Raw genomic sequence first — 25,588 nt, forward strand, 5'->3', positions numbered from 1 at the left:
GTCTGGAGTCACATGTCAGCCAAACCCAGTAAAGACTACAGCTTTCCTTCTCGAAAGGGCGTTGATGAACCAGATGACACTTTCCTGACAATCAACAATTATTTCATGGTCATCATTAGACTTTTAATTACAGACATTTACTGAATTCAAATTTACCACGTGTTGGGATTAATATCCTGTTTTGCATTACTAGTCCAGCAACAATACCATTAAACCACCTTCTTTCTTAATTGAAGCATTTAAATTTGATGAGTTTAGGGCAGTAATTACTAATGGAAGAGTTCATTGCAATACATTACATTGCACCATGTGTGATGCAAAGAATTGGCAATTTTATTAACTAACTGTTGTACAGAATAAAATAAAGGTGAAGACAGAAGAAGACATAACTTTTAGATGCCACTAAACGTACTTTAATATGTTGTGTACTGCAGGAGGGTATAGAGATAAAAGGTCATGAAAAAGGTTTTTAAAATTCCCAAGGGTAGATTAAAAATTGAGTTGGAACACCTACAATTTTTAAAGTGCGATGTGCAATCACAGAATATAAGGATTGTGCCATTTTTCAGATTTCCTAGAAGAAGAATATTCAAGATTTAGCCATGGGCCATCAATACTTAAACAATAGCAAAATACTGCATTTGCCAGGAAGTTGAAATAAAAGCAGAAAATGCTGGAATTACATAGCAGATTTGGCAATATCCGTGGAGGAAAGCAGAGTTAAAGTTTCCGATCCTGTGACTATTCTTTAGAATGCAAGATTATGGATTTACCCTGCAGTTCAACTCATTTTGAGCTCATTTCCCTCGGGGACTAACTGCAGTCCCAGCAATGATCACTGTTCTCACACAGCTGGTGGGCAAAAGAACTACCAGCTGTTTGATTGGCCAATAGTTCTCTAATAGAGGTGGAAGGCTCACCTCAAGTCATTTAAATATCTGTGGCTCAAATGGCCAACCAGGACCAGACTCACCTTTGACCTCTATGACAGAAGTGTATCACTCTCCCTGTCTGTGTAGAATCCAGTCTGCGATTTAGAAAGCACACTGGTACCACCAAGTGTTTGAGGTCTGAAACTGCAACCCAAACACTTCATTTTACAGCTGGCAAGAGATTTTAGCTACAGGAGCTGCTTTGTATTCTACTGTATCACTGATCTATTATTGTAATGGTTGTAAGCTAACAAACCAAAACTCCTGCACAACTTCTGGAAAAGACATGCATCTGTATTAACATAGTACCAGCTGCTTAATATGATAGCCATTAGAGAGGTGCCCCTGTGAAAAGACTTATTAAGCAAACAGTTAAGTAAACTTTCTTCTCTTCTTATCCTGAATGGATATCATGATAAGTCTTTAAAGGTAACCAATAATATCTCAGATTGACATACCTTGGCACTCTCACATCTGTGTGTGACATCGTCTTCTACCTTCATATTCTGGCTTGTACCTCATGTGGGTAAAAGCCACAATGGTTTCATTCAAGTTCCATTTCAACTAACAGGTGACATATCATTTTTGCCTCTGTAGCCCCTTGAATATTGGGTTCTTCAAGATAAATTTCAACATTTAGCTCTGATTTCTCACCACAGATGCTGACAGACCTGGAATCATTGAATCCCTACATTGTGGAAACGGGCCATTTGGCCCAACAAGTCCACATCGACCTTCCAAAGAGTAATCTCTCCAGACCTATTCCCCTGCCTTATTACTCTACATTTCCCCTGACCAATGCACCTCTAAGTTCATACGTTCCTATCAATGTGCTCTCTATTTCTCCCACAGAGTCTATGACCATAGTGTAAAGCAACTTGGTCAGGTTTTCAGGTAGCTGTTAAATCTGCATGCTACTCCTTTAAGCAACAGTTCACCCTCACTAATAGCTGTCATGTCTGGAAGATAGATCCACACAGTTCTCCCCTCCTAGATTCTCACCACCCATCCATGTGCATGACACATTGTTGGAAGGAAAGGAGAACATGGTACAACAGCATGATCAACAAACATGCTTATAGTTGTCTCAACATGAATCAGGACAACGCATATGAATTTAAGGTTTTCATATGATCACCTGGGTTTGTGGAAAGATATTGTGTCAGTGTGTCTCCACTCCAGGCCACATGTTGGTGTAATGAGCAATGGTCAAATCCTGCAAAAAAGAGCTGATCTCATATTCAATCTGCATTTCATCAGTCACCCATCAGACATGATAACAACTTAGATACAGAAGGAATTGTGCCAGACAACAACCACGCATCTTTAACAAATGATACATATCTTTCCACAACAACAGCACACCAAACAGAAGATACACCAAGTTGTGATAAATGTATAGGGATTAGATTTGGTTGTGTTGTGCATCCATCAAGATGTTATCCGTATATATAGAACAATATATTTATGTACGTCCTTGTACATGTTATTGTGAAAGCATTTCAGTTCTTTTAAGGGAAAATAAGTGACATTGTATTATGGCATAGATGCTAGACCAGACAGCCCTGTACCTTTGAGACATTTACATGACATCACAACATTTGGCATTCTGGTATAAATGTTCCTGCTCACCTTCAGTTACTTCTTCTGTGTAATGGAGTCCATGTCAGTTTACCATCAGGAAGTACAGAGCCCAGACAAGTGGGTCAGGTTGTGATATTATGGCCATGTAAATAGTTAGTGTTGTAAATAAATTTCAAGATATCTAACCAAGCACAACAAGAAGTATATGTCACATGGGCTGACATGCAGAAAACTATACAGTGCATCAATAATTACCATTCCTTCACTGTAATTGATTCAAAATCCTGGAACTCCCTTTCTCATAGCATTATCGATATACCTACACTGCACAAACTGCAGTAGTTCAGGAGACAGTTCAACGCATATTGTCTCTATACACCACTACCTTCTCGTGGTTAATTAAGGATGGGCACTAAATGCTGGTGCAACTAGTGATGCCCAAATCCAAACAAATGAAAAAAAGGCTATTAGTGCCCAACAAGTGGATAATATCTTGAGACTATTTCCAAAAGTAGCAATGTTACATCCTATCTACAAAACTAGGACACAATCTCAGCAACAATACCTAAAACAGCTGAATGATCATTCTCACATTCTTGTTATGATTTTTCTCTCAGTATGTATCATTACAGAATATTCCAGATTGGTCCCTACTGGGATTGGTATGGCACCAGAGGCTGAAGAAGAAGAAGCAAAACTACCTCTGTTCCACTCACCCAGCCCACACACATCTCCTCTGGAAATGTTGGAATGGAGGATGGAGTTGGCAATGCAGTGGCAAGTCATTAAACAGAGGTGGAAAAGAGCAAGAGCAATGTTTTTGAAAGAATGTGTCATAGGACCGCATTCTATTGACTGACCTGATCCACTTTCTCTCCTTTGTGCCTTACAACTAAGTGTCTTTGTTTGCAGCGGAGACTTAAATGAACCTTAATCTCCCCAAGAACTGTCTCAAAACAAATCAACCACATTAAGAAAGCTAAAACTCAAAAGACATCAGTTTCAAAAGGCACTACTTATCTGATCATTGTTTGTGGGAAGCAAAGGCAACCCCTACGAAGCTGTAAAGCTTCAATATAATTTGGATCGTCTAGTGACCTTGGAAACATCCTCATTTCTACTGTAGGAGCATAGACTATTTGCAAATTGCTGACATACACAACAGTAGTGCGTGATTGATGTATAGCACACTCTTAGGATTTTCAATTCCTGCCTTTGTACTGATAATGTACATATGCAAATATGCATATAAAATTACACATATCAAACAAAATCATAATTTGACACAGACACTATGGGCTAAATTGGTTAAGTGGGAAGCTATTTTGGAAGACCCATTTAAAAAGACAGTATAGAAGGTGTCAGCAGTCAGTTGGGTGAATATTGGGAGTGGATAGAGGTTTCATAATATTGTAAGAAGGTAGCGAGTGGAATTTGTTTTTTAAAAGCAATTTGCTTTTATCCCTTTCCAAAAATTCATGTGTTTTGCAATTTTTTTTCATGTCCAAAGAGGCTGATGCTTTCAAACTGATTGTTAGCCTTGTTTTATTGTACCCTTTATTCTCTCCTTTTTGTATCACTATCCATTGGATGTTAAGCCCTTCACAGTACCTTAGATATAATACCCAAAAATCTAAATGTGATTTCTTATCATTTTGCAGCACTTCACAGCACATTGGAATTCTACCATTATCTTTGTGGCTATTTCCCTTTGTTGGCAACCACTTGTGAGCTTGATTGTAAACACACAGAAGTGAAAATGTGGTGACCACTGACAGTGGTCATGAAATCAAAAATGTGCTTACATTAAGGTTAATTATTACCTTCCTTTGTTTCATGTTGTGCTTCTCAATGGCTTCCATGGCAAATAGAAACAGTTTGTTCTGGAATTCTGGTCACATAGTGTTTCAAGCTATTAAATAGTTAACTAGCCACTGATGCCTAAAATGGGAAGAGACATAATAATCAGAGTGAATTTAAAAGCATTTGTTGGGCTATGCTGCCCTTTTGTTTCAGGTCTTGTTCCCAGCTTCATGTTACCAGAGACAAAGCATTCAAATTGATCCCATTTAAAAATGCAATGATTAATGTTCTGATTAAAAAGTTTGGGAACCATTGTGAATCTTTGCATTACTGATTGTGCATTACAGTGCTATTTTTTGGAATCTCTAAAAGCCCCACCTCCTCTTTCTGTCAGTTCCAATAAGAAGCAAATCCTAGCTTGCAATACTTTGACATCAATGTGAATCAACCAATTGTATCAGATTTCTGTTGTTCCAAATATGCTGAAGAACTGGGGTATATATATAATTACCAATGTAAACTGTCACACTCTGCAACTGGAAGAAAGATCTAGAATGTGATTTGAAATTCTCTCCCTTTATATTAATTACATTTTAAATTATATTCTTATAAAGTGTTTTTCTTTCAGGCTACAAGAAAAGAGCTTCATGATATAAACATGACATTGTGGATTATTTTTCTAATCAGCACAAGGCTTGTCATCGATGTTACAGGTAATTTAGTGACACATCCAGGATATTTTCTTCATTGTTGATTATTGATGAAGAATAATGTATACTTAGAAGCAAGTAATAGGAAACGCTAATATACTATTTTGATCCTTTCAACTATTACATTATGTTGTTTATTCACATCATAAAATCATTTCATGCAAATTGTTCAAGCCAAAATGGGTAACTATGAGAAACTTGTGCAGGCATGGGAGAAAGTTGGTACAAAATAGATGCAAGTTAAAAGCTACTTTTGAAATCTAAGGCTACACAGTTCCCTGCGATGTGATATCAGTATTTTCAGGGTCACTGGGAAATTACCTAACCTGCACAGAATAGACAATCACAAGTGCCACAGTGTCTCACGTGCATGTTCACAGTTTGAGGTGGCATTTTCAAGTTATTTTCATGCCCATTTCCTGTACAATTCTGTTAGAGCTGGAGAGGTGGACGGGTGTTAGAGGTGGACAGTGAATGGAGGTGTTGGAATTTGCCATTTTGTAAACAAAAAAAAGGATGTTTTCTTTTCTGGCTTCTTACAGTGAGTGTTACACTCACCCATACAGAAGCCAGTACATTTTAACTCATGTATCATAGCAGTCACTAAAACTGTGTTGGTTGCAACTAAACTACCAACCTGGAAAATCTCTGTGTGGGAAGCATCCATCCCTGACAGCAATTATCTTATAAGCAGTGGGCAGAACTCCTGAACAATATTCCCTCCTAACTGAGTGGGTATGACAGTATAAACAGAACCTGCACAAGCAAATGTTCAGATGTGAAATTGCATGGTAGTACTTTGATCTTAAAAGTACCATTCAATGTGACTAAACAGAGGTGTTCTGCAGGCAGAAGTGAACATTGTAAAGCCAATTAGAGATTTCTTGAAGTGACAGGATCTTAAGATATTGGGTTTTCCATTATGGGTCACCCTGTCTCTTACTTATTGGTCATAGCATTCTGCTACTGTTTTTTTAAATGATTGTCCATCTTCAATAACTTGCTCACTGTACTTAATTGAACAGTAATTGCTCTTTGATCACTAATCAGCCAATTAGGGGAAAATATGTGCTGAGTAATTGGCTCTTACACAGTGGAGGCTTCTGATTGTCATCTAAGATGGGCAGCAGTGTTCAGAAGCCACAAAGGGAATCCTGCTGCAATATCATATGTTAGGCCAAAAACTCTACAATGTAACACAATTCCAAAAGAATTCAAGGTATTATGTAAACTACTCTTCTTTTGTCTTCATCCAGATATAGTGAAGACTGTATGCTTCTGCAAATGAATATTACAGTACAGAATACCAATGATAATGTTTGGACTGTGATTTCCTTGGCAGAGTAACTGCATGTCTGATGAGTCAGTTTCAAATGTGCCATAACACCTTGCAAATTTTACTTGTTTGTTTAATATAACTTATAGGTTGAACTTTTCTACAATGTACTTAGGAGCTCTTGAATTTCAGACTATCCTTGTTATGGATCAGATATTGTAGTTTATCCCTTAAGATGCATAAAACTCCAGTTATATCTGATAGCACTGTAATGCAGCTAGTTAATATTTTGGAGAAATTAAAAAGTCAGTCAGTCAGAGAAATTGTTAAATCCAGAGAGACAGAAAGCTTGATGCTTCCGTGCAATGTTACAGAACCCTGGCTTGCTTGATTTCCACAGTATTCCAATTGCTGAAAGCACTTTAAATTCTCATTTGACTGGAGGTACGACAAGGGACAAATCTTACATCCATTCCTACTATATCAAGGAACCATGATTGAGGACTTTAACAGAGTTCTTGAGGAATTCTGCTCTTTTACCGCATGAAAGGCCAAACAGAACTTCCATTTACTGAGAACAGATGGTTCAAATTATATTTTTAGTTGTTACAACATGGCAGTGAACCCCTTTGTTAATTAAACCAAACACCCAGAAAGGCTCTCTTCGCCTCATAATCTGTTGGAATATGAGCGACAGAGAGCTCCCAAATTCCACTATTTAAAGAAAATAATATCAATTTATTCTTTAACTCTAAAAGTGAACATTAAATAACAACTATTGACAACTCAAGCCCTACTTTCTCTTTACTGCTTATTATCTGCCTCCAACTCTGTAACAATATACTGTTCCAATGAAACACTCATTAAAATTACATCACTTAATTTCATTGTTGGTGTCTCTCTCCTTCCAGCTGAAGATCCCCCGGGTTGTCTTCTTTCCTTTTCTGTGAATATGTTTCATATAAAAAGGTACCTTTGACAGAGAGTGTTTGGGTCTGTCTCAATGGCAATTACTCTATCGCTGGCAATTACTCTGTCTGACGTTCAAAATGCCTGCCTTTTTTTATCCCCTCAACATCAGATCATCTCATTGGTTTGGTGTTGGCAAAATAATAAATTCGAATTCAATTGGGTTTTAGTATCCTGGGCATAATTTAAACTGATTGGTTAGATGCAACTTTTTGTCAAACTAGCAACCAACTCAGTTTTTTTTTAGGTTTGATTAGATTAGCTATCTATTTCACAGCCAAATGTTACATTTCTTTAATTTTCCAGGACACTCTGAGACTGCTAGTTAGTCACATGACAGGTGCTTGTAAGCTCTCAGTGCAAAACGGCATTCACTCTCTGATAAAGGTACAGTACACACCTTCAACTTCATAGCGTAATGAAGTTCCAAAATCTTTGTTAACTAAGATACTCAATTACAAAACAGATTCTGAAGGGCTAAAGACTCTAAATCAAACTGAGATGTTTTTGGTGGGAGGGGCATTTCTTCAAGTCAGAAGAGCATAGCAACACTTAAAGGTAGAGTGTCTGTGGGCTATTTTATTTTCTAATGTGGCAGGGCTACAGCTTTGGACCAAGACAAACAGGAGTTCTATTCCAAGCCCGTTGAAAAGCAAAACAAATACCCAGGTGTTGCTGAACCGTGATATTATGTTTTTCAGTATCTATTTATTTTCAGACCAAGTTTATGACTACATCCAGGACTATTTGCATTTTATTTTAAATGAACCTCTAAAATGCAATAATTATATCCTCCACAATTGGATTACTCATTCCTTCTGCCTTTGAAATCATTTAAATAGCTATTCAGCTTGAGAAATATTGTGGATCTTTAGTGGAGGTGAGTTATAATTGATTAATGTTCAGGTAAATGTTTTGGAAATGTTGAAATTTCATTACTATAAATTACTATTCAGTTCCTAGCTCATAATAAATATATTTTTGATATATTCTATCTATTGTGGAAAAAGTGAAATGTGGTTGCTAGTATTTCAGAGTTGTAAAATGAAGGACATAATCAACATGACTGTTGCTGGCAAACATCAATTACAATTACAAGATTTATTTAAAGTTGCTCAAACACAGAATGTTCTTCATGTAGCACGAGGCAGGTCTGATTGTTTGATGTAGGTGAGACAGTGAACCACACTGTTCGCTGAAGTACTATGCTTCAGTTGAGACCATAAAGAGAGTATCTGTTTACCTGTTCACATATATGTAACTATTTGGATAAGATCTGATGGCTGTTGCATAGTCTGGGCTAATGTTTATTGCTCAGCTTCATCTTGAGATTGGGCTTTCTCTCTCTCTCTCTAGAGCATGATGGTGGGCATCAATTGGCAGACTATGTTGCCAGTGCATCTGGCAGGCATCAGGCTCTCCTTACCTACCAAGATAGGGGGTGGGGGTGGTGAGGTTAAGTCAAAGGCAGCCCCATGGAGGCGCTCTGCCTTAAGTGGTGGTTTCACTGTTTTTGTGCTTTTGATGAAAGCTTTGAAAAGTCTCTGAAAGGCCACCCTCTTGATGGGCCATTTTCCAAGTTGTTACCTTGTTGCCCAGCAGGGTGAACCTCCAAGGCCTCTGATTGCCTCCCCTGTTTTCTAGCATTGACAGGCTGTCCATCACCTTCACTTGGACAGTGAACCATTCTCCATGGCAATTATCTTTTAAATTTGTCAATTTCCAAAGGATGAACTATTTGGGACCAGGAGATGTTCCTTTCTTCACTTCCCTGGGGAAAGATCAGCCACCTATCTCACTGTGCTCATCACCATAGTACTTAGTTAAACACTAAATATGCCTTATATAACTTGCTATAATGTGACACCTATTTCCTGTAGCAGTAGATTCCTAATATTACATTTCTATCATCATATTAATTATAAAGTAGCTGAACAGGAAATAGGATATGGTTAAAGGAAGAAGAAGTGAGAGATGCACTACCAGGCCAATCAATGAAAAAATACCAATTATGAAATTCTGAATGGTGATTTATAAAAACCTATTGATAACTCAAAGAAACTGCTCAAAAACTTTTTTTAAAAAACGCCGGCTTAACTAATTTGTTTTATCAGCAACTGAAATTTCAGAGGAGGAATATTTTTCATAATAATCACATCTGGTTAATGGTGGGTTTTTAGCAGAAATGGTTGGAAATAGGGTACTCAGACTCACAGACATCTCCCCTCCCTCACCGAGACGAAACATTTCCTCTGTAACTTCTTTGCTGCTCACATCTCTGTTGTGAACAAAATGGATAAAGAGCACCCAATGGACATAGCAGATTTAGATTTTCAGAAAGCTTTTGATAAAGTCCTCCAAATGAAGCTGGTTAGAAAAAAGGAAGAGAGAGGAGGTGATGTAATGGCATAGACTAAAGACAGATTAATTGCACACAGAAGGTAGAGAGTAGGAATAAATGGGTCATTCCCACATTGCTAGGTGGGTTACTGCAAAGACTCTAGTATATCAATGATTTGACATGGAAGGAAAAAAAGGAAGGAGAAATTAGAGTACAAAACATAGTTAGTTATATTAAAACAGACAGTAAGCATAGCGAGATTTGAGATTTGTGGATCAGGTTGAGGTTTTAGATGTAGGTTTGCTTGCTGAGCTGGAAGGTTCATTTCCAGACGTTTCATTACCCTACTAAGTAACATCTTCAATGCTGAAAATTCCAGCTTTCTATTTATATGTTTGGGTTTCTTTGGGTTGGTGATGTTATTTCCTGTGATGATATTATTTCCGGTGGTGAAGTCACTTCCTCTTCCTTTTCTCAGGGCGTGGTAGATGGGGTCTAACTCGATGTGTTTGTTGATAGAGTTCCGGTTGGAATGCCATGCTTCTAGGAATCCTCGTGCGTGTCTTTGTTTGGCATATCCTAGGATGGATGTGTTGTCCTAATCGAAGTGGTGGTCTTTCCTCATCCGTAAGTGAGGATACTAGTGAGAGAGGGTCATGTCTTTTAGAGGCTAGTTGGTGTTCATATATCCTGGTGGCTAGTTTTCTGCCTGTTTGTCCAATGTAGTATTTGTTACAGTCCTTGCACGGTATTTTGTAAGTGACACTGGTTTTGCTCATTGTCTGTATATGGTCTTTCAAGTTCATTAGCTGCTGTTTTAGTGTGTTGGTGGGTTTGGTGGGTTTGTGGGCTACCAAAGGGAGAGTGGCTAAGGAAGTGTTATGGCTGCTTGTTTGGGTTTGTTACTGAGAATTCAGTGGACTGTCTTCATTGGGTACCCATTCTTTTTGAATAGACGGTATACGTGATTTTCCTCTGCTCTACATAGTTCCTCTGTGCTGCAGTGTGTGTTGGCTCATTGAAATAATGTTCTGATGCAGCTTTGTTTGTGGGTGTTGGGATGATTGCTTCTGTAGTTCAGTATTTGGTCCGTATGTGTTGTTTTCCTGTAGACACTGATTTGAAGTTCCCCATTGGCTGTTCGCTCTACTGCGACATCTAGGAATGGCAGTTTGTTGTTGCTTTCCTCCTCTTTAGTGAATTTTATGCCATTAAAGGGTATTAGTGATGGTCTTGATGGTCTTCTGTAAATTGTTTCGTTTAGTGATGACAAAGGTGTCATCCACATAGCAGACCCAAAGTTTGGATTGGATGGTTGGCAGAGTTGTTTGTTCAAGTCTCTGCATTATTGCCTCTGCTAAGAACCCTGATATTGGAGATCCCATGGGTGTTTCATTGGTTTGTCTGTAGATTTTGTTGTTGAAGGTGAAGTGTGTGGTAAGGCATAGGTCCACTAGCTTGATGATACTGTTGATGAAGTTAGTGGTGTTTGGTGTATGTGTTTTTGGGTCTTCTAATAGTGTAGTCATTGTTTCTTTGGCCAGGTCAATGTTGATTGATGTAAACAGGGCTGTTACATCAAAGTAGACCATTACTTCATCCTCTTCTATCTTAGTATCTTTGATGGTCTTCAGGAATTCTTGGGTGGAGTGGGTGGGTGTTGCCAATTTCTCAGCAACAAACCCAAACAAGCAGACAAAACATGTCCAGAAACCCTAGCCGCTCTCCCCTATATCAAAGACATCTCGGAAATGACTGCCAGGCTACTCAGACCCCTTAGCATCATGGTAGCCCACAAACCCACCAACACACTAAAACAGCAGCTAATGAAGTTGAAAGACTCTATACAGACAACGAGCAAAACTAATGTCATTTACAAAATACTGTGCAAGGACTGTAACAAACGCTACATTGAACAAACAGGCAGAAAACTAGCCACCAGTTTACATGAACAACACCTAGCCACAAAAAGACATGACCCTCTCTTACTAGTATCCTCACATACGGATGAGGAAGGAACCACTTCAACTGGAACAACATATCCATCATAGGACAGGCCAAACAAAGACACGCATGAGAATTCTCCGAAGCATGGCATTCCAACTGGAACTCTATCAACAAACACATCGAGTTAGACCCCATCTACCACCCCCTGAGAAAAGGAACAGGAAGTGACTTCACCACAGGAAATAACATCACCAGTCCAAAGAAACTCAAACATATAATAGAAAGTAGGAATTTTCAGCATTGCTTTGCCTGAGGCCCACTAAAGATGTTACCTAGTAAGGTAACGAAATGTCAGGAAATGAACCTTCCAGATCAGCGAGCAAACCTACATACAGACAGTAAGCATTTCTGAATGCATTTATAAAGAATAAAGAGTAAGCAAGTATTGGTTCTATAAAGAGTGAGGCGAGAGGATTAGTAATAAAAAATATATTAATTGCAGTTGAATTGAACAGAAAGTTTGCAGCTGTATCTGCTGTGGAGGACATCCAGAACTAATTGTGAATCAAAGATGTCGAGAGGAACTTAAGCATAGTAGTATTCATCTAGAAAAGGGTACTGCAGAAATTCCTGAAAATAGGCCATTTTGTTAAATTTTTCTTTCTTGTTCTCAATAGGCAAATTCATGGGAAATAACAATGTAAAACAGAAAAACAACATTTTGTGCTATGCAAAATCAGAACTCATGGAGTCAGATAACATATTAACATGCTTAGAAGGATGATTAGGCAGCAGAAAATAGCTATAGGAAAATATGGATCATTTCTCAGTTTACTCAAATATGATGAGTGGAGTACCACAGGAATCAATGTCCTCACAATACCTATTCTGATTTGAATGAAGGAACCAAATGTATGATTGTAAAATTTGCTGATGACACAAAGAGTTAAGAAAGTAAGTTTTGAAGAGAATATAATGAGTCTGCAAATGAATATGTGAAGGTTAAGCAAGTGATCGAAAAATTGGCACATAGAGTGAAATATGAAGTGTACACTTTGACAGGAAGTTTAGAACAGCATCATAATATTGAAATTGAAAGAGATTTCACAGGTCTGATGTACAAAGAGGTCTGTATGTCCTTATACTTGAATCATATAAGGTTAGTATGTGCAGGTACAACAAGTGATTATGAGGAGAAATTAAATTTATTGTTTATTGCAAGGGGTACAGAATGTAATAGTAGAGATACTTGGCCACAGTTTTATAGCACCCTGATAAGACCATATCTGCGGTTTTGGTCTCCTTTTTTTAAGAAAGGATGTGGTTGTGTTGGAGGCAGTTTAGAAAAGCATTCAAATGGTTGAGAGGAAATTGTCTTATGAGGAAAGATGGTTCATCCTAGACATCCTCAACATGACCTCCCAACCCCTACACTCAATACTCTGACAAATAAAGGAAAGCATACCAAACACCACCCCTTTGCTATCCTATCTAGCTGTAACTCCACTTTCAAGAAACTATGAACCTGCACTCCCAGGTCTCTTTGTTCAGCAACACTCTCCAGTTTCTTATCATTAAGTGTAAGTCCTGCACTGATTTGCCTTTCCAAAATGCAGCACTTTACATTTATCCAAATTGAACTCCATCTGATACTCCTCAGCCTATTGGCCCATCTGATCAAGATCCGTTGTACTCTCAGGTAATCTTCTTCATTATCCACTACATCTCCAATTTTGGTGTCATCTGCAAACTTACTAACTATACCTCTTATGTTCACATCATCCAAGTTATGTGCAGCAAAATATTGACAGAGGAATATCCAAATGTTACAACATCTTTTACAGGGCAACTGTATATTTATGTATTTTTTTCTCTAAAATTCCACAACAATCTTTGAAATCTGAAGATATAAGACTTCACAATTGTCGAAGTTAATTTTTCGATGAAGATCAATTGTTTGGCAATAATTAAGACTTACTATGTCACTAAAAAGACATCAAGACGACAATGATCACTTTGTTAAAATTCCAGCTTTAGTCCATATCTATCAAATTGGTTTGGAAACTTTACACCATTCAATATATTTGAAGGGGAGCTGGGTGGCTAGATGCCATTTTCATGTAGCTCACAGAGTAATGTTGTATCTCAGACAGTGGTCTGGATTTAGTGATGGTGATGGGGTTCTGACTCATCATTTGTAGAACAATGAAAAACATGTTTTTAAGTAAAAGGCATATTTAAGTTAGACATTTAACTACCCAGTATCAGGCTTTCTTGGGGATTTATGAGCCTGGCAGCAGTAATACTGTCTCAGCAACTTTCAGTCAATCAAAGCTGCAGCTCTCCATTATTAGCAATGTCAGTGTTGTTGCTTGGGGTAGTGGTCCACAGACTGTCGGTCTGTGGATTCAGATGTGTAAATCTGGAATAGGGGTGATGAGGAGGCGATACAGGAGAGGGAAAGGTAGGTAAGAGGTAAGGGCTTCAGCCTTCTCTTCTCTGTGCTGGGTCATTCAATTGACAACTAATTAGCTATGAACATGGACACTTCCAGTGGACTACTGGCCTCTGAGAGGCACTGGAAAGTCAATCTTGGAAGTCACCAGGAAATTCCAGCGGGCTCAGTAATGAGTCAAATTGACATCCTGCTGTGAACTGTGAGTTTCTTGCATCGGTTACTTCCTACCTCTGACTTACTCGTAGAACTAGATTAGAAACTGATACATGACCTCTCCCACTATTAAGTGGGCTGACCAACATGTTTCCTGCCCCAATGAGGTGGCTTAAGTGCCACCTATTTGCTCCTGCAATATCCTGTTTAATTGCGTATATGCTCTTGTCATAAGTTTTAATGCACTTTAAACATCAGTAACAACAAATGCTGATAGCCTCACCATTATTTTCACAGCATGATACAACCTGTTAGTGTTCTTGGGCTTGACACTGGTTATGGGGGAAAATTAGCTACTGAGTAATTTTGATTTAAATATTTTGTAAAAAAAAGTATTAGAATATCCACTATTTTATGTCCATTCCTCAGCAGGTCTGACAGCATTGTTATTCAGTACAACCGAGTTACTGGGTAAGACACAGTCCACACAAGTTCTAGGTATAGAGGTGAGCAGATGCTAAAATTAGCACCAGCTGCCAGCGCACCAATTCCCTGTCAGCATACTATGGCAGAATATCTTGCAGGCATGAGTGGGGCAAGTGACAAGGCCCCATTGACCCCCTGCCCACTAACAGTTGAAACAGTTCATGAAATAAAAACAGAAATTGCTGAAGAAACTCATCATGTCTGACAACATCTGCTGAGAGAAAACACAGTTAACGTTTTGAGTCCAGTGACCTTTCAGATCTTCAGCATCTGCAGTACTTTGATTCATTGAATTTGTTAATGACCAGTTAACACCAATTATTGGTGGCTGCCTGAGATTTTTCACTCAGTCTAAAGGTCTCAGCATGTGGCAGGGACTCTTGAACTGCCTGGAGGCAGGCCTCTGGTAGCAGGCCAGAGTTGGGGTGAGGGGCAGTGTACCAACAGATTTACACCCAAATTCTCTGGTCTCCAGATCATCAAAGATGTGGTGTATGACAAAAGATGTGCATCAGGAATCTGCAGAAGTCATGATGTCCAGACATATGTGGAAATTATGTTGGAATTATTGGGAATATCCCCTGTCCAATCACCGGCCACACAATTGGCCGGTAAGCCCTTTGACCACCCAAGTACTCCCTCCACCCAACTCAACCTAAATACACCACAACCTGTCGACTATCTCCTGACCAGCTGACTACCCATTAGACCACCCATGCAGCATTATCCCAAGACACAACCCAACTACCATTGACCCCCTGAACCAGCTGACTATTCTTCTAACACCCAACTACCCCAACCCAACCTAACTGCTCCCCTAATCGCACTATATCCCCAACCACTGCATTGACCTAACCTGAACAACTGGTTACCCTATCTCAAACATCCAACCACTCCCCATCCTCTCCCAAGTGGGACCAGAGATAACAGGGAAGGAAGTTGTTAGAATTTAGATAGGTTTAAGTGAATGACCAAGAATTTAGCAAAATTTGAAGCTATCTACTTTTGTACATGAAACACAAAACATTATTATGCTGGTATAAGAAGTAAGGCAAATGGAATTTTGACTTTTATTGCAAGTGGAAGTGAGTACATAAGTAAGGAATATTAGGGTTGCATAAGGCATTGGTAAGACTGAAGCAGGTCATAGTCCAACAGGTTTGTTTGGAAGTACAAGCTTTCAAAGCGCTGCTCCTACCTAATGAAGGAGCAGCACTCCTAAAGCTTGTACTTCCAAATAAACCTGTCGGACTACAATCTGGTGTTGTGTGATTTTTAACTTTGTCCAGCCCAGTCCAACACAGGCACCTCCACATCATTGGTAAGACTATGCCTGGTGCATTGTGTAGTATTTTGTTCCCTTACTTCAGAAGGGATTTAGCCATCAAAATCAATTATTTTTGTGACATCAACTAGAGTTTTTTTGGGCATTGATAAATATTGAGATTTTTGCTAGCTGAACACATCAGAGTTCTCTGAAAGTCTTGATCTGTGCACATGGGTGGTAGTGCATGGGAAGTGTCCACTTTTAATGGGCTGATTTGCATTGCTCAGACACCTGGTCTCCCTGAGATTCTTTCCTTTCAATTAGCGTGTTGTACAAGAATTTTTTTAACAAACACTCATCAGACAATCTGCAAATTTCCTGCCATCTTATCTCAACACTCTTCTACAGAATGTCCATGTCAGTCAGTCTCCACAACCACCTGATGAAGGACCAGCACTCCGAAAGCTATTGCTTCCAAATAAACCTGTTGAACTATAACCTGGCGTTGTGTGATTTTTAACCATATCAGTCGGAGAATCTTAGTTACCTTGCTATCTGATTTTGAGTAGTCTCTAAAAACAGATAATGTGAAAGTGTGTGGCTTGTTTTCTTGTCTAGAGTAAACTGTCCATGTCTCATTATTGTTGAGAAACAAATTCCTCTTCAATATCAGTTAGTTATTCATCGAGACCAAACAGCAACACTGTCCTTTACCATACTAGCTTTGACTTCATCATCAATATAAATATTCTGGCGATATTACTACCAAGGTTGATGTTTTGTCAACTGCTTCAAATCTTTGACAATTCTCTGTAATGGTTGCTTACACCTATCCATCGGAAGCAGAGAAGGCTCCCTATATTGATTCTTGGAACAAATGAATTTCCTTCAAAGGAAAGGTTGAGCAGGTTGGAAGAATGGTTTTTCGAATTTTTTTTGGAAGAATGAAGGATCTTACTGAAATATATCAAATTCTGGGATGTTTGATGGTGTGATACTGAGAATAAGTTTCCCTTTCAAGAGAAATTTAGAAGTGGTGGCATTATTGCCAACAACAGTTTATGAATTTAAGACAAGAAGTGAGGAGCAATTTTGATCTACTAGGGAGCCAAGAGAAATGTCGGGTCAGGCAGGAAAGGGGAGTTAAGACCACAATCATATCAGCAGTGAACCTACTGAAAGACATAGTGAGGCTCTGGGCGCCAAATGGTCTATTTCTGTTTCTGTTTCTTATGTTTCTATGTCCTCTGATACCTAACACAGTCATTTTGGGCATAAGCTCTTCATCAGAAATGAAGGCTTCTCATCCTGATGAAGGGCTTATGCCTGAAACATCGATTCTCTTGCTCCTTGGACGCTACTGTGCTTTTCCAGCACCAAAATCTCGACTCTGATCTCCAGTATCTGCAGTCTTGACTTTCTTCTGTATGTAAAACACAGATGCATACATGTCTAATTTTATGATGTTATTCTAATGCCCATTTCATCAAAATGAAAACCGTGTCCTTTTCCAGGTATGACTGTACACGGGCATATTAAGAATTAAACATCCCACCAAGTAAAAAACAGTTTATTTTCAAATTATTGAATTGAACTTCTTTTACTCAATTAGACTTGAGACACTGATAACAAATAAATACTTTGCCTATGTATGTATAAATATTACTTTATATAGTGATGTGAAATGTGCTCCCACCTTAAATTTAAATGTTCAATTATGGATGTTTAATCATGAATTAATCAGAAACTTATATGAATTACCAATAAGTTCTCTTGCACCTATCATTTTGATTCCCCTCCTGATTTGTCAGGTCAGTGACAGGCATTCTGCAGATGTTTCACAATGGCATTAAGTCACATTAATCTAACCATAAACATAAGTGATGGTATTGAAGAGAATTCATTGTGCACTTGTTTCAGCTTGTTTATCTAATTTAACCTCAGCTTCCAATATTCAGAACTTATTGGGTGTGTTGAAGAAGCGGCAAACGTTAGAACAACTTTATTCAGAAAACAAGAAAGGTATGAATCCTTACTATAATCTTGAACAGACACAACCTCCATTCCATGAGGTATCGCCAAATCCTTCTGAAGTAGTATTTTATCGTGAGTATGCTGATAACCAACGAAGTTACCTTCACCCTTACACAGATGGAGTATCTTATCCTGAGAATGATAAACTAAAGGAATACCATGCTTCTCCTGAAGTTACAAAACCTCTTAACCGCATGGTGGAACCTCTTCCTGATCCCAAGGTCATCAACACTGCTGGTCCTTCATTAAATCTCACCAGTAATGATGAAATAGAGCAACAGTATTATTCTGAGGTTCTAGCACAGCCTTCTACTGAGATGACACATTCACCTTATCCTGATGATGTATCTCTAACAAATGGTGAAGTGGCACCACCACTGAATTCCAAAATGACACTCTTACCAACTCCTGATGGGTCTCCAGCGTCACCTCCTGAAATGAAACCAGTGCCTGTTCCTGAAGTACTACCACCATCTTCACCCAAAGCGGCAGCTCAACCTTATGGTTCACCCCAAATGGCACCTCATTCAGTGCCTGTTGCAATACTTCCAAATGCACCTGAAGTGGCACCACCTCAATCACCTGAAGTGGCACCACCTCAGTCACCTGAAGGGGCACCACCCCAATCACTTGGATTGGCACTGCCAGTTTCACATGAATTGCCATTGCCAGCTTTGCATGAAGATGCACCACCACAATCACCTGGATTTGCACTTTCACCCATTATGGCTTTACCACAAACACAAGACATCGCAGTGTCAGCTTCACCTGATGTGGCATCACCACAATCACCTGAATTGACACCATCCTCACTGGAATTGGCATCTTCATCATCTGAATTGGCATTGCCATCTTCATCTAAATTGGCAGCAACTTCACTCGAGGTTGCATCACCTCAATCACCTGAAATGGTACTACCATCTTCACCTGATATAACATCACCACGTTCACCTGAAGTGGTACCTTCATCTTCATCTGAGAAGACAACACCAAAAGCACCCAACACTGCACTGCCATCGTCACCTGAATTGGCACCACCACGACCACCTGAACTAACACCAAGCTCACCAGAATTGACACCACTGTCTTCAGCTGATGTGGCACCACAAAGATCATCTGAACTGGTAACACCATCTTCACCTGAACTGGCACCACCACAATTACCTGATGTGGCACCACCACGATCACCTGAACTGGCACAGCCACCTTCATTTGATGTGGGACCACCACGTTCACCTGATGTGGCACGACAATCACCTGATGTGGCACCACCTCTTTTGCCTGAACCACCACCACCACCTTCACCTGATATGGCACCACTACAATCACCTCATGTGGCACCACCACAATCACCTGATGTGGCATCACCTCGATCACCTGATGTAGCAGCACCACCTTCACCTGATGTGGCACCACCACTTTCAGCTGGTTTGGCACAGTCTTCACCAGATGTGGCACCACCTCGTTCACCTGATGTGGCACCACCTCGATCACCTGATGCAGCACTACCACAATCACCTGATGTGGCACCACAATCTTCACCTGATGTAGCACCACCACTTTCAGCTGGTTTGGCACAATCTTCACCTGATGTGGCACCACCACAATCACCTGATGTGGCATCACCTCGTTCACCTGATGTAGCACCACCACCTTCACCTGATGTAGCAGCACCTCAATCACCTGATGTGGCACCACCTCGTTCACCTGATGTGGCACCACAACCTTCACCTGATGCAGCACCACCACAATCATCTTATGCGGCACCACCTCGATCATTTGATGTGGCAGCACTATGGTCACCTGATGTGGCACCACAACCTTCACCTGATGTGGCACCATCTCGATCACCTGATGCAGCACCACCACAATCACCTGATGTAGCACCACCTCGATCACCTGATGTGGCACCACAACCTTCACCTGATGTGGCACCACCTCAATCATTTGATGTGGCAGCACTATGGTCACCTGATGTATCACCACAACCTTCACCTAATGTGGGACCACCACCTTCACCTGATGTGGCACCACCTCGATCACCCGATGTGGCACCACCACAATCATCTGATGTGGCACCACCTCGATCACCTGATGTATCACCACAACCTTCACCTAATGTGGGACCACCACCTTCACCTGATGTGGCACCACAACCTTCACCTGATGCAGCACCACCTCGATCACCTGATGTGGCACCACCTCGATCGCCTGATGTGGCACCACCTCAATCATCTGATGCAGCACCACCTCGATCACCTGATGTGGCACCACCACAATCACCTGATGTGGCACCACCTCAATCATCTGATGTGGCAGCACTATGGTCACCTGATGTGGCGCCACCACCTTCACCTGATATAACACCACCTCGATCTCCTGAATTGGCAGTTCCATCTTCATTTGATGTGGGACCACCTCAATCACCTAATGTAGCACCACCACCTTCACCTGGTGTGGCACCACCACCTTCAACTGATATTGCACCACCTCGATCACCTGATATGGCACCACAACCTTCACCTGATGCAGCACCACCACAATCATCTGATGTGGCACCACCTCGATCACCTGAAGTATCACCACAACCTTCACCTAATGTGGGACCACCACCTTCACCTGATGTGGCACCACAACCTTCACCTGATGTGGCACCACCTCGATCACCTGATGTGGCACCACCTCGATCATTTGATGTGGCAGCACTATGGTCACCTGATGTATCACCACAACCTTCACCTAATGTGGGACCACCACCTTCACCTGATGTGGCACCACAACCTTCACCTGATGCAGCACCACCACAATCATCTGATGTGGCACCACCTCGATCACCTGATGTGGCACCACCACAATCATTTGATGTGGCACCACCTCGATCACCTGAAGTATCACCACAACCTTCACCTAATGTGGGACCACCACCTTCACCTGATGTGGCACCACAACCTTCACCTGATGTGGCACCACCTCGATCACCTGATGTGGCACCACCTCGATCATTTGATGTGGCAGCACTATGGTCACCTGATGTATCACCACAACCTTCACCTAATGTGGGATCACCACCTTCACCTGATGTGGCACCACAACCTTCACCTGATGCAGCACCACCACAATCACCTGATGTGGCACCACCTCAATCATCTGATGCAGCACCACCTCGATCACCTGATGTGGCACCACCTCAATCATCTGATGTATCACCACAACCTTCACCTAATGTGGGACCACCACCTTCACCTGATGTGGCACCACAACCTTCACCTGATGCAGCACCACCACAATCACCTGATGTGGCACCACCTCAATCATCTGATGCAGCACCACCTCGATCACCTGATGTGGCACCACCACAATCACCTGATGTGGCACCACCTCAATCATCTGATGTGGCAGCACTATGGTCACCTGATGTGGCGCCACCACCTTCACCTGATATAACACCACCTCGATCTCCTGAATTGGCAGTTCCATCTTCATTTGATGTGGAACCACCTCAATCACCTAATGTAGCACCACCACCTTCACCTGGTGTGGCACCACCACCTTCAACTGATATTGCACCACCTCGATCACCTGATGTGGTACCGCAATCTTCACCTAATGTGGGACCACCACCTTCAACTGATGTGGGACCACTACAATCACCTAATATGGCACCACCTCGATCACCTGGTGTGGCACCACAACCTTCATCTGATGTGACACCACTGCAATCACATGGACTGGCACCATCTCTTTCATCTGATGTGGCACCACGAACACCCAATGTGGCAGCACCAGGATCACCAAATGTGGCACCACCACCTTCACCTGAGGTGGCACCACCACTTTCACCTGGTGTGGCATCACAATCTTCACCTGATGTGGCACCACCACGATCACCTGAGGTGGCACCACAACCTTCACCTGATGTGGCACCACTACAATCACCTGGATTGGCACCACCATCTTCATCAGATGTGGCACCACCGCAATCAACCAATGTGGCACCACCTCGATCACCTGAACTGGCACCCCCACTTTCACCTGAAGTGGCACCACCACCTTCATCTGAGGTGGCAGCACCACGATCACCTGAATTCAAACCATCATCTTCCCCTGATGTGGCACCACCACGAGCACCTGAATTAGCACCACCACAATCACCACAATCACCTGAACTAGCATCGGCATCTTCACCTGATATGACATCACCACATTCACCTGAATTAGCATCACAGCAATCACCTGAATTCAATATACCATCTTCACCTGCAGTGGCAGCACCACGACCACCTGAATTGGCATCACCACAATCACCTGATGCGGCAGTGCCACGAGCACCTGATGTGGCAGCACCACAATCACCTGAGTTAACATTACCACAATCACCTCAATTTATGCTGCCAGCTTCACCTGACGTGGCACCACCACGATCGCCTGGACTGGCATCACCACAATCACCCGAAATGGCACCACCATCTTCACCTGATGTGCCATCACCACAACCACTTAATGTGGCACTACCAAGATCACCTGAACTGGCTCCTCCTTCACATGAAAGGGTACTAGCACAATCACCTGAAATAGTGTTAGTACCTTCACCTGAACTGACACCTCCATCTTTACCTAACATGGCAGCCCCTCGATCACCAGAACTAGGACCATCACCTTCCCCTGAAGTGGCACCTTCTTCACTTGAAGTTGCACCACCACAATCATCTGAATTGGCACTACTGCAATCAGCTGAAGTAGCATCATCACAAATACCTGAATCAGCACCATCCTCTTTACCTGTTATAGTAGCCCCACATTCCCCTGAATTAGTACCATCATTGTCATCACCTGAAATGGTATCACTATCTTCACCTAATGTGGCATTACCACAGTCATCTGAATTGGCATTATCTTCTTCACCTGAAGTGATGCCACCATTGTCACCTGAATTAGCAGCACCAACTTTTCCTATTATCGCAGCACTACAATCACCTGACATGGTACTAGGTCTTTCACCTGAATTGGCACCTCAGTTTTCTGCTGAGATAGCAAAACCATGGTCAACTGAATCGGGACCATCATCTTCACTTGATGTGGCTCCACAACAATCACCTGAATTGGCTTCACAGTCTTCACCTGAAGTTGCACCATTCCAATCACCTAAAGTAGCAACATTGTTTTCACCTGAATTGATGCCACCACGAGCACCTGAATTCAAATCCCTATCTTCACTTGAAGTGGCAGCACCAAGATCACCTGATGTGGCACCACTTGAACGAACAGTATCTTCACCATTTTCAACTGAGATGGCACAATCATCATCACCTGAAGTGGCATCACTATTTTCACCTGAAGCAGCATCAGTATCTTCATTTGACATGGCGTCGCCATTTCCACTGGAAGTGATATCACCATTTTCACCGGAATTTGCACCGCCATTTTCATCTGAATTGGTACCTCGATCTTCACCTGAAGTGGAATTACTGCAATTACCTGGATTGGCATCTTCATTATCAGCTGATGGGGTAATTCTGACAACCTCTGATATGGTGTCATCTCCTGACTTGGCACTTCCACCTTCACCTGGCAAGACATCTTCATTATCACCTGAATTAACACGTGTTCCATCCTATCTGCCTTCACATGATCGAGCTCCTCCATCCTCATTTGATATGGCCTCTCTGTCCTCACCTGGCATGCTATCTTCATTTTCCCCTTACTCACATGATATGAGTTCCCCATCACTTGTCATGAGATCCCCACCATCACCTGAAGTAGCCCATCCAACTTATTCTGAAACGGTATTGATGCATCCTCCTGAAATGAGGACTCCTGCTTATCTTGAAGTAGCACGTAAACCTTTTGCTAAAGCGGCTTCTTCAGCATTTCCTCAAATGATGTCCCCACATCATCCTGAGCTGAAGTCTCTACCTTATGAAAAAATGATATCCCAACCTAAGCCTGAAATAATATCTCCAAGTTATCTTAAACTAAAAACTTCATCATATCCGAAAGTAATAGCTTCACCTTATGCTAAAGTGAAGTCCTCAGCTCATCCTAAACAGCTACCTCTAACCTATCCTGATGTGGGACATTCTAATTATCAAGAAGTGATGTCACCACCTAATCCACAAATGGCATTTCATCCTTATCCTGAAGTTATGACCTCATCACATCTTGAAACACCATCCCAACTTCGTTCTGAAAGGGGATCTCTGCCTTATTCTAAAAAGGCACAACCATCTCGTCCCAAAATGAAACCTTTGCTTGAACCATCCCCGTACCTTAGTTTAGACCCTCACCCTTATACTGGAATGGAATCTTTCCATAATCCTAGAATGAAATCACCACCTTACCCTGAAGTTGGAGCTCATTCTGCAGCAAATCCTGAAGAACCACTTTCTGTTTTACAAAGAGAAGTAACTTCATCAGGACTTGCAACGCTACTGCATCGTAAAAAAACTTATCCACAACATTCTACTGAGAAGCAAAAATTGGATGAATCTCACCCTTATGTTGAGATAAAGTCTGAAGCACCCGTTCAGAACTCTAAACATTCCTGCCGCCCTGGGTGGACTTATCACAAATACATATCATCCTGCTATCAATTTTTCCCTAAGTTGAAAAAAACCTGGATAGAAGCCGAGGTAAGACAAAAAACTTTATTTTTTCTTTAAATATTCGTTGTTGAGATGTGTGCTTCGGTGCTGAGAATGGTGGGCGGGATGGTGGCACAGTGGTTAGCCCTGCTGCCTCACAGCGCCAGAGACCCAGGTTCAATTCCCGCCTCAGGCGACTGACTGTGTGGAGTTTGCACGTTCTCCCCAGGACTGCGTGGGTTTCCTCCGGGTGCTCCGGTTTCCTCCCACAGTCCAAAGCTGTGCAGGCCAGGTGAATTGGCCATGCTAAATTGCCCGTAGTGTTAGGTAAGGGGTAAATGTAGGGGTATGGGTGGGTTGTGCTTCGGTGGGTCGGTGTGGACTTGTTGGGCCGAAGGGCCTGTTTCCATACTGTAATGTAATCTAAAAAAACAGTTGTTAAGGCGCTTATGACAAACCTCTATAACCATCCAGACTGTATACTGTAAAAATGAAGTCACCAATTCCCAGAGGACCATACAGCTGCTTTCTCACCTGAGAGTCACTAATCCTCAGGTGAAGGGAGAGGTTGAGAATGTAGGACATTTATGCTGACCTCAGCCAGTACAGGAATTGAACCTGTGCTGTTGGCATCACTTTGCATCTCAATTACCACCCAAGACTGAGGTCAGATAGGGAGTTCCAAGATTTTTGACAGAAACAATACGAAGTAACAGTGACACAGGCCAAAGTCAGAATATTGAAATGAAAACTGAAACTGCTGGAGAAATTCAGTAAGTCTGATAGTATCTGTTTATAGAGAAAAAGTTAACATTTTGAGTCGAATGTACTGAAGTTCTGAAGAAGAGTCACATTGGACTCTCTCCAAAGATGCTGCTGGATCTACTGGGTTTTTTCAGCGCTTTCTATTTTAATTTTGGATTTCTAGCATCAATAATACTTTGCTTTTATTGGCCATGGAATGTTGTTGGAAACTTGGAGGGTATGGTGTTCACCAGTCCCTGATTCTTTTGTTCTTTCAGGAAGGGGAAGGGCAAGAATCTGGAA

At 41.3% G+C, this 25,588-nt stretch overlaps 1 protein-coding gene across 1 annotated transcript in view; it reads left to right on the plus strand.

The window, feature by feature from the left end:
- The window catches only part of LOC140458096 (uncharacterized), a 58,470-nt gene that overhangs the window by 10,392 nt on the left and 22,490 nt on the right, over window positions 1-25,588 (plus strand). The window contains exons 2-3 of the mRNA XM_072552165.1: window positions 4,948-5,032; window positions 17,871-24,589. Coding sequence (XP_072408266.1) covers window positions 4,978-5,032; window positions 17,871-24,589 — 6,774 coding nt within the window. The 5' untranslated portion in view covers window positions 4,948-4,977. The remainder of the gene's footprint in view (window positions 1-4,947; window positions 5,033-17,870; window positions 24,590-25,588) is intronic.

Source organism: Chiloscyllium punctatum, chromosome 32 (assembly GCF_047496795.1).
Source record: "Chiloscyllium punctatum isolate Juve2018m chromosome 32, sChiPun1.3, whole genome shotgun sequence".
In the NCBI taxonomy this organism is placed as follows: domain Eukaryota; kingdom Metazoa; phylum Chordata; class Chondrichthyes; order Orectolobiformes; family Hemiscylliidae; genus Chiloscyllium; species Chiloscyllium punctatum.